Consider the following 10,737-nt stretch of genomic DNA (forward strand, 5'->3'; position numbering starts at 1 on the left):
AGAAAAAGGGCTAGCTATACACTGGGCAGTATCACTGTTTTCTTTCCTCTTTTTTTTGGTATAATTCTTGCCAAAACAGAGGAAAGGATTTTTTTGAATTCTGATGTTGAACATCATGTGCTGTTTGTCTTCATGCAGATATCAGAGGTCAACTGCTTGGCATTTGACACACTGAAAGCAGGTGCGGAACAGTGACTAGTGTTTCAGGCTGCCACTGAGGGTTGCGGGGTTCTCATCTCTGCTGAAATCACAAAGCTTACCAAAAGTGATCGAGGATCAGACACTCTCCACACAGTCTATCTGACAGGATTATCATGAAGATGATGTTGAATGGGAGAGTTAAGCAGATCTGCGCAGAGGAAACATATGCATTTTCTAATCAAGAAGTAAATAACATGTGCTGCCCCTGGCTTTGCGTGGGGTGGTGGTGGTTGGGGAGCACAGATAGTAATAATTACTTTTAAAGTCTAGACTATTGTCTTGGGGGCCTTGAACCCTTCGAACGATTCGGTGACGGGAGCTATTAATACTCTCAGCGCTGCCGTTTGAAGTCCAATTGGATGAGCGGAAAAAGTCTTCGTCGGCCAAAAGCAAGTTGAAAATAAAGACGCTTCCCAGCTGCCCGGACCTCTGCCTCTGCATGCCTTTGACAGTCCTACGGACAGCAAACGAGACAGGAACAATAGAATGTAACACTATCTGCTACCGCCAATAGGGAGCCAGGAGGCGCTCTCGTGCAACCAATAGCGGCTCAAGGAGCACAATCCGCCTTCCGCCAGAGATGCCTCCTGACAGATTTTGTTGTGTTTTTTTTTTGCCTCGGGATTTACGACATACGCCCACTGTCGATGCTACGGCACCGCGCACACTTTACGACAAACGCCCCTCCTTCCCGGCCCTCGCTAGGCGTTATGAAAGCAGAGAGCGCCGTAACTCGAGTTGCTATGGAGACGACGGCGCTGCCGTAAAGTAGAAGCCGGGGCCGGCGGTGAAGAGGCAGTTCGCCCCCGGAGCGAGGTTGTCCTTGGAGGTAGCGGACGTGGAGGCGATATCTGTTCTCTGTCTCCACAACACAGCTCTCCTCTGCCATGGCGGCGGCGCTGGCTCGCAAGGCCGCGGACTATGTGCGCAGCAAGGACTTCAGGGATTATCTCATGAGGTGGGAAACGGCGGCAGGGGGGCTGGAAGAGGCTGAGAACCGGGTTTTCCGCTCCCCTTTCCGGCTCCACGTGCCTCCTCCCTCACCCTCAGGAATGTTCCACCTGCTTGCTGAGGTTGGGAGCTGAGCAGTGCGAGCGAGACTGCCTTTGCGGGCTGTGGGGAGAATCCCAGCAGCTTCCCCACTCGGACCGAGTGCGCAGCTTCGGCGGCGGGTCTCCCGTAGTAGATCCCTGGGCGTCTAAGCTCCTGAAACAGATTTCGGTCCCTCCCTCCGAGTCGACCCGGAATGAATTGCTTGGGAACTTGGAAACTCACGTCAAGTTTGGCCTTTCGCGGTGACTTCAGTTTAGTTACCCTGGGTGAAGAGAGTTGCTCTGTTTTCTCCGGGGGCGGGGTGGGGGCAAGTTTCGTCCTCTAGTGGCTCCGTGGATGTACTTTTGCTCCTGCCCCGCCTGGTGATGAGAGAGCGGGTTTTCAGGAAGGCGGTCAACCACAGAGGGACCCATTCTACTTCTCCATGTCAAACCAGGTCAAAATATATAGAAATGTACTGCCTTTCAAAAAATCTATATGCACCTGGTCAAGCTGTGGGCAGTGGAGCAGAACAGCTTCCCCTTTAAAACAGAGGTTCCATCAGTGCAATTAGAGATTAAAGTGGCACCTGCTGAGTGTTGTACTGGGGCCAGGTGCTGGGAGAGCCGTGTTGAGATTTTCCTAATACCCCTTGAGCTGTGTAGGTGGTTGATCTGGGTTGGAGCTGCATGGAGAAGGGCGAGACAGGTCAATTTTTTTTTTCTGTCTTACAATGACTAGCCAGAACTAGTTTTCCTATGTTGTTCAGCTGTTAAAGAACATGATGTGGACAGAAGACAGAAAGTTTGTTTCCTTTCCTTGAAAGATTTAGTATCAGTTTCAACTAGTTAAACCATTTTTTTCATGGGGTCCTCCTAGTATGACCCTAAAACTGCTTGTATGCCTGGAAAGAAGTTCTCTGTAAGGCATAGGTGTCAAACTTGCGGCCCTCCAGATGTTATGGAGTACAGTTCCCATGATGGGAACTGTAGTCCATAACATCTGGAGGGCTGCAAGTTTGACACCTATGCTGTAAGGGGTTCTTTTGAAAATAGGCTGTGGCTTTGGTAATCACATTATAGCCTTGCTTGCTCTTTAGCAACTGTATTGTTTTCCACAGAACAAACAGTGCAACTTTGGGGTACTTTATTTTTGATGTTGGGAGGTAGCAAGTGTTCTAGTTAAGAGGCAAAACTAGCAGTCAGGTAAAAACTAATTGTCCCAAAGGGTCAGAGAGTGGCAATTGCCAAAGATGCAGAGGTGCATCTATGGAAAATGGCTCCTAGGGCAAGCAGTGAAATTGCATCCCCACATCAAGGTTAGGTTCTGTTGGATTCACTAGTCTTGGGAGCTTTTCCAACACTGAACTCTCTCTTTCCAGTCAGCCACACTTCCTGGATGCTTTTAGGTTTTAAAAGTTGTCTAGGTGAGAACTGCACTGGGTCCCAGTGTTATCTCCCGTGCAAATTGTGAAGAGACAGGGGAGGGGGAGGGATGCAATGGAAGGTAAAGAAAGAGAAAAAGTAGATGGAAGGAAGGTAGAAAAGTAAGAAGAGTGGAAGGAAGGGAAAGAAAGAAACTGTAAGAAGGAGAGAGGAAGGGAAGTAGAAGATAGGAAGGAAAAGAGAAAGCTGCTTCAGCCGCTAACCCACATGTGAAAATGTATCTTTGGGATCTTTGATATAGGGCTACCAATTTCCTAAATCATAGTTTCTGAACTGAAAAAATTCAAAGGCTGTTATAGAAATATCTGTTACTTAACCACAGGGGAGACATTTTTTAAATGCTGCTTGTAAAGGCAATTTGGGGGGGGCAGGCACAAGAGACTTGCTGAAGTTTTAAAAATCATCTCTCCTACAGGTTAACATTCTGGCGACTCTCAGACTTGCATTGTTTAGACTGTGTATTTTTTTTTTCAATACACAGTCACCCCATCCCTGTTCCTCCATCTGTAATTAGGCAGCTTTTGATTTGGTTTTGCTTTTTTCCCACCTTCCTGGATAATCTTTCAGTCTATAGCAGGGGTAAGGAACCTGCGGCTCTCCAGATGTTCAGGAACTACAATTCCCATCAGCCCCTACCAGCATGGCCAATTGGCCATGCTGACAGAGGCTGATGGGAATTGTAGTTCCTGAACATCTGGAGAGCTGCAGGTTCCCTACCCCTGGTCTATAGCATTGTGCAATTTCACATTCCTGCTGTGCTGGAAGCATAGTTGTAGAATAAAGCTCATGCTATGAATCCGTATGGTTACTCCAGCACCCCGTAATAGGACTTATTTCCAGGTATAGAAGCATAGGATTGGCTTTTATAACAGCTCTGATTTATGATGTAACTTTTTCTATAGCTTTCTGTGAGCAGTTGTCATATGGTTACAATTAACAGTTGCACCTCCCCACACTAAAGTTCATTTACCAGTCAGTATAAAACAGGAAAGCAGTTATTTTTAAAATTATGTAATGCTTGTCTAGTATCAATAGAAGAGTTTTTAAAAAATATAAAATGTAGAAATGTACAACACTTAGAGGATCATTAGGATGTTGTGGGTTTTCCGGGTTGTGTGGCCATGTTCTAGTAGTATTTTCTCCTGATGTTTCGCCTGCATCTGTGGCTGGCAACCACAGATGCAGACAAAATATCAAAAGAAAATACTACTGGAACACGGCCACACAACCCGGAAAACCTACAACATCCTTGTGATTCTGGATGTGAAAGCCTTCGACAATACTTAGGGGATCTTTCTATATCTAGTCCTAATGTGGGATCTTTCAACCAGGAAATTCTTCTAGCAAAGGCAGTGAGGAAGTTTAACAACAGTGAACAATTTTATTTTAAAATTAAATAATTCTATTTCTACAATTATTAAAACATACAATATGTCAGTATATGATTTCTGTTGTGCTCTGCTTTTCTCTTAACTGCCTAGTATTAGAAAATTCTTTGTATACACATTTTTGTCATTATTCTGATTGCCTTACAAATTCTAATATTTAAAATTATTTCTATACTAACTAGCATCTCCTGTCATTGACTAATAGCAAGCTAGCAAATCTGTATCTTATCCTTTATCCGATACTGTGTTATGTTCTATCCATAGCATCACTTGAAGCTTTTCCTAGATTCTTAAAACCTTAGAAATTGTGCATATTTGGGACTGAACAGTATTACTGATTTACTATAGTGGTTAAAACACCAAATCACTGAAAGATTTTTTTAAACATAGCCTGTTCACAAAAATTTATAAACAGAATTCTTTTGTTACCACTGTTTATTTACCCAGAGGTACTTTGCTGCAGTAAATTTTGCAGTTTCCTTACCTTAATGGTGTGATCCTGCTCAGACAAAGTTAGTGACAGTAAATTCTTTTGAAGTCAATGGACCTTAAGTAAGTTGCAATTAATTAAGTCTTATTGATTTCAACAGAAACATTGCTGCTACCATTCTATGAATCAGGGATAATAATGATCAATTAAAATGCTTATATTTTAGAACTTAAAAATCAACTCCTTTTAGTAATTTGTGTTTTGGAGATTAATGTCCTTTGATTTATCCCAATTTATTTTACTAAGGCAATTGACTTTAATCTTCTCTTTCATGTATCCACTTCACTGGTGAATCTTGGCTGCTCATAAAACAGTACGGTAAGAAATGTTTTGCTTTCTTTAGACATGAATATTTTCCAGCATAGTTACCAACAGCATTCCAAACCTACTGAAGTTAGACTACTGCTCTTCTCTAGGGAAGACTAATTAAATAAAATATTGATCCTTTTGCTCTGTTTGTATTTTGTTATGCATGGTCATCTGATGCTGTGACATCTCCACAGCATGTTGCCTGGAAAATGTATGAAAAGGCCTTTTTCCTTAACCATTCTGGTTTGAAGAAAGCAACTTCTAAATGTGTGCCTATTACAATTGTTTATGGCAGTCTTCCTCTGCTATCTACTCTACCAAAAAAAGGCACACAAGGGTACTAAAGACCTCGGTAGAACACAATAATCCACATTTCTTCTATATTTCTACATTCCTTTTGGCTTCCTGCTTTTTACACAAAGCATCTGTAGTACCTGGCTTTTGCATTCTGGAGTGGTATGAGGTCAAAGATGCTGTTGTAGTTTTCCTGTTATGGTTACAACATCAGTCTGTGACTGCCTTCAGCAAAACAATATAGAGCTGCTGTTAGGTAGAACAGTGATCAAATTGCTTTGCTCTATAGCCAACTGTATTACATTATTGAAAACACAATATTGGAGCAAAAGGGGGTCTAGCAGAAGTCGTAAATTATTCCTTTTGTGAGTTTCAGGCTAGTAATTGATTTTTTAATATGGAAATCCCAAAGACACAAAACTAGCTGTCTGTAGTTAATAAATGTGGCATATATTTATTGTTTACTTTTTAACTTTGTAGCTCAGTATTACAACTTTACCTGAGAAGTAGTAGCTCCATATGACCTCTTCCAGAAACCAGTTCAAACAGGGAGAAACCACTGAAAACGCTTGAATGTGTCTTAAGGGGGAATAATAACAATAGACCTTGCTGGGAAGAACTGAGCCAATCATGGGGGAATTTTGAAGTTTATGTAGATGCTGAAAGCATACTTTTTCTGTTTTCTGATTTCAAAATTAGGAATCTGCTGTGAGCATATTGTATTTGGCTTCTGTATCAAAGGGAATAAGTCTGGTTTCACTGTTGCATAAATGCAGCTGAGAACTCTGTCTGCGCTGGTGGCCAAAACTACAAACTACAGTTTGATAACTTTTATGTTGTCCTTGCCAGGAATGAGGAGGATTTTTCCCATGTGAACACAACTATTGTAATAGATTTTTTTAAAAAAATAATACAGGTTAAGCTAAAGATTCATTCACTTGCAGACAACATTTGCACAAAAGTTTATTGTAATGCATTTTCCTATATACCGGTACTAGGAAAAATGTTTTCAGAAGTGCTCCTTCAAATTATTGTGTTTTCATAAGTTGCTCAGATGGATAATGTTTAAAAAACAACTTTTGAGTTGCGCAGTGTTCTGTGGATTGAAAGCAATAGTGGAAAGTCCTAGGGTTAGTTGCCAGTAGACTGACGGAACCTTGAGTCACAGGGCTGGGAAATACCTCTGCCATAGCCCCTGGAGGGCTTCTGCTGGTTGGCACGAACCAGACACTACATTTTAGAATCCTGATATAATAGTAAATATTAATGAACACTTCCTTCTCTTTCTCTCTCTCTTTTTGTTAAAGCACTTCTGGGGACCAGTAGCCAACTGGGGGCTCCCTATTGCTGCTATAAATGACATGAAGAAATCTCCAGAGATCATCAGTGGTCGAATGACATTTGGTAAGTAGCAAAATGTGCCCTTGAGATGAAACTAAGCAGTTCCCTAATGTGCCATCAGAGTACTTATACACACATGCTACATTTAGTACATCTTATACATGGTTGGATTTTGCATATAGTCAGGCCCAGCCATGGGAAACTAGCTGAAACAGCACCCCAAATGTTCTTCATCACTCTGAGTGGAAACAATCTTGGGTTTTGATGTAACATATCTAAGAACATGGCAGAAGTTTAATGAAACACGCAACTAGCTCTGTGAGTGCAAGGAAGAAAGGGTGTTTGGACTTGTCTGCTGAACAACTTCACAAGCTACATGACCAACCATTTTTGGATATGATCCCAAAATCATTATGTTATTCTGTGACAGTGTACTGTTCGAAGAGGGAGAATTGCACTGTTATAAACACGGGAAAAGATTAATTTTTTCCTGTGCAAAAAATCTGGCAATTGAGAGTACAATTGTCAAAATATTGTTGTCTTTGCTTTTAAAAATGCCCAGTAGTCATTTTCTGGATCCCAGAATGGCCTAGATTGCAAACCATTTATCTAACATTTACTTTTGGGGAGGAATGTTTGTAATCGTGTAAGGAACTTCGAGTCCTGTTTAGTGGTCATTGAACATGGATCCAGTTTACAGAATTTATAAAAGAGACAACAAAAGTGGTCCTGGGCTTACTTATTGATTTTTTCATGAAAGGCTGCTACAGAAGTATAGCTACCATAAACAACTGTTTCATGGCTTAATTACCATGGCTTAATTACGGACTGGAAGGGATCCAACATCTTTGCGTCATCCAGAAAAATCTGAAGCTGCTCCCCCACTGCTTCCTCAATTACCTTGTCCAGAAATGAAAGATTCGATACTGGGTGGTAATTGGCTAGATCTAAGGGATCTAGAGATGGTTTTTTCAAGAGCGGGTGGGCCACTGCCTCTTTCAACTTCCCTGGAAATTCTCCTTGCTCAAGGGAGAGGTTAACAATTTTCAACAGGAAGTCCCTGTTCACCAGTGAGGAGTGTTCAATTTCTAATCACTTAAATTTTAACAGAATTCCTTACTGAATAGGAAGAAATCTTTGGCTTTGGTATAATCCCATGAATGGAAGTTTCAGATATGTAAAATATAATCACAGGTTGGTGATTCTAACAATTAAGTAGTAGTCCTTTTTTATAAGATTTTATTTTAATTAATTAAATAACAATAAACAATAAATGATTATAACAACAGTATTAGAAACGATTAGAAAATAAATGGTGATGTATATTTGTGATAAATATTTTGTGGTTGTAACTCTTATAATAAATCTGAAAATAAATTTCTAACAATAATTTCTAGATATTTGAAAAATAAGTTGTTATTTAATTATAACTTGTTTTACTCTTAAGCACATTTCATACAATATGGCAAAGAACCTGACATTAATACATTACATATATGTCAATTCAGCTACTACCTCATACACTCCACATTTTATAGGAATAATATGCTTTCCCTTTATCTAGAAATTCTGTGGTTGGTCTGTTATTCACATAGTTTGTTGATTTCATCATCACTGCATACTCTGCTAGTTAATTTGTCCTTTATCTTCTGCAAAGATTTAATTTCTTCTTGAAGATTTATTATATTTCAATAAGTTTTAAAATCATTATTCTCTCTCACATTTTTATCATAACATGCTTCCATGGGGGCCATTAATGGAGATAACAGCCTAATCTAGATGGGAGGCCAAAATGGCATTAGGGAGTGATGGGAGGGCCCTACCCACACATTTACCTTCTCCACCAGCATAAGGGGCACCCATTAAGTGCCCCAAAAGGGGCTGAGAGAGTAGTTTCTGGACCCCACACAGCTCTGCAGTGGCCAGACCTAGAAGTGGATGCCACGGGGAGCTACACTGGTGTCCAGGTAGATGCTGACACAGGGTGGAGCTAACTTTAGTCCGTGTTCCAGACTGGAATCCAAGCCTGCAGAGTTATACCACACAAAAGTGTGGCATAAGCTTGTTTCCCAAATTAGGTGATTTGGGTGGCAGGTGGGCTTTTGATTTCTTTCTTTCCACTCCACCCAATTCATTTCAGGGTGGCATAGTACCAGCTTCGGCACCATCCCTAGCCACTGCAATGCTTCCCCCCATCTGGATTGTGCAGCCTATCTTCTTCAGGAAAATTCCCAAATTCTTGGGAATTTATCTGTAATTACATGTCAGTGAGGAATTAAGCAGTAGTTCTGAATATTATAATGTAATAGATCTTAGTTGTCTGTGAACTTAATTTGAATGCATGTAATTGTGAAGTAAATATAGAAATGTATGCAGTGAAGTGAAATGAAGCTAATTTTAAATGTTTTACTGTACTACTTGCAGCAATTAAGGGAAAGCATCCGTTTATGACAGTATTGCTCAGGCCTAACTTGTTTGCTTTTGCTTTTATAGCACTTTGCTGTTATTCACTGACGTTCATGAGGTTTGCATATAAGGTGCAGCCCAGGAACTGGTTGCTGTTTGCTTGTCACTTTACCAATGAATTCGCACAACTTACCCAAGGAGGGAGATTGATCAAATACAAGTGAGTAAAGAGAATCTTTCATTACAATTGGGGAGAAACAAGAAAACTTGTAACATATTGATTAGCACTTACATTGACAGTTTTGTTTGTTTTCATTTTTTCCTGGCAGTCTTGAGAAAAAGAACTGAGTACCTATTTAACAGGGAAAAAACACGGTGCTCCTCTTCACAGATGACAACTGAGAAAAATCTTTGCCATCCAGAATTGCTGTATCTCTTATTGTTGCAGTCTCATTTACATGAATGTGTTCATAACAACATCATCCACGCACTAAATTTTGTAACCTGTACTTTTGTAAAAAGTACTTAGCTGTTGAAAATGTTACATTGAACAATTTGCCTTACAAGTACTACATTTTAATTTTTCTCTTTATGAAATTCTTCAGTTGATATGCACATCGATTTGTGAAGGATAAGATTTCCTGTCTACAAAAAATAAAAAACAACAAAAACTTATTACTGAATTACTTTGTGCAGCTTGTTAAAACTTGGAAGACCAGTGTATATTTGGTGGTTTCAAGAATCTGTCTCTTTAAGTGCATTGGAACTACGGCCTTGCATTCAGGAGCACCCATTCTTGGCTTTTGCTGCAATTAAAGATATGTAACAGGCTGCCAGACTATCAACCCAGCACTTAACTGAAAGCAGGTGCTTAGCAACTAATTGCTCTCAGGTTGCTAATTTGAATACTGTATGTCTACTTACATATCCCAGCTTTTACTTCTGGGTCCCTAAAAGTCCTATAGTGATCTGAAGGAAGGCAATAATGTTCCTTATTGTTTATGGTTAGAAAACTCTAAAGTGGTACAAGGTTCATGGAGGGGGAAAAGCAAGATCACTGCAGGATGTATTCCTGACTCAAGTGCATTGGAAAATTGCAACCTTTGGAGGCTTGAAGCATGAGGCCATTTTTTAAAAATCTTGTATGGATTAAAAATACGTGATTTGGAGCAATGTGCAATGGATTTTTTGTATTTTGGCCCATTATGAAAGGTCTGTCTGACAGTGTGACTAGCTGAAGTTGTGAATGCCCAGTAGGCAGAGCACCGTAATCTTGTATCTCCTTCCTTAGAGTTTAATTCACATTTATTCTCATTTGAGTGTTGTAAATATGTCTTAATTCCACATTGTCTGCCTTGTGGAGATTTTGTAAAGATTTCTTGTGAACTTTAACTGAAACAAAAAACATAACAGACAAGACTGAAGTCTTTTGGGGAAAAAGATTTGGAGATATGTAAATTTTAAAGTTCTAACAGATCAGCTTTCTGATTACTTCTTTCCAGAAAACATGTGTCTTACATCAGCAGCTGTAACGCACCATGTATGGAATGTATTTAACTATTTTCATTTTAGTGCAACAACTTTGAGACCAGTAAATAGTCCAGTAGGAAGAAGTTATGATATAAATGTTTTAATCAAACTAATGGCAATAAAATATTTTGAGGGAATTTTGTGACTTGCAACATGATTAATGATATTTAACTTTCATCATTGAATTGTACAGAAAAAACTCTGTGATTTTTGGAAAGTCTATGAAGGACTGACTTTCTCATGAGGTCCATTTCAATTGTAATGGTCTCTGAATTAATATTAATACATTGGCAAAAATAAA

At 39.9% G+C, this 10,737-nt stretch overlaps 1 protein-coding gene across 2 annotated transcripts; it reads left to right on the forward strand.

The window, feature by feature from the left end:
* Positions 1-894: 894 nt before the first annotated feature.
* Positions 895-10,737, forward strand: MPC1 (mitochondrial pyruvate carrier 1). Of its 2 annotated transcripts, XM_048487520.1 has the most exons (5): positions 896-1,159; positions 4,871-4,874; positions 6,467-6,563; positions 8,994-9,126; positions 9,236-10,737. In XM_048487520.1, the coding sequence occupies exons 1-5, from the start codon at positions 1,089-1,091 to the stop codon at positions 9,252-9,254; spliced, it is 324 nt and encodes a 107-aa protein (XP_048343477.1). In that variant the 5' UTR covers positions 896-1,088; the 3' UTR covers positions 9,255-10,737. The 2 variants fall into 2 exon arrangements, with proteins under 2 accessions (XP_048343484.1, XP_048343477.1); XM_048487527.1 differs by lacking the exon at positions 9,236-10,737 and having other exon boundaries at positions 895-1,159; positions 8,994-9,130.

Source organism: Sphaerodactylus townsendi, linkage group LG01 (assembly GCF_021028975.2).
Source record: "Sphaerodactylus townsendi isolate TG3544 linkage group LG01, MPM_Stown_v2.3, whole genome shotgun sequence".
Classification (NCBI taxonomy): Eukaryota; Metazoa; Chordata; class Lepidosauria; order Squamata; family Sphaerodactylidae; genus Sphaerodactylus; species Sphaerodactylus townsendi.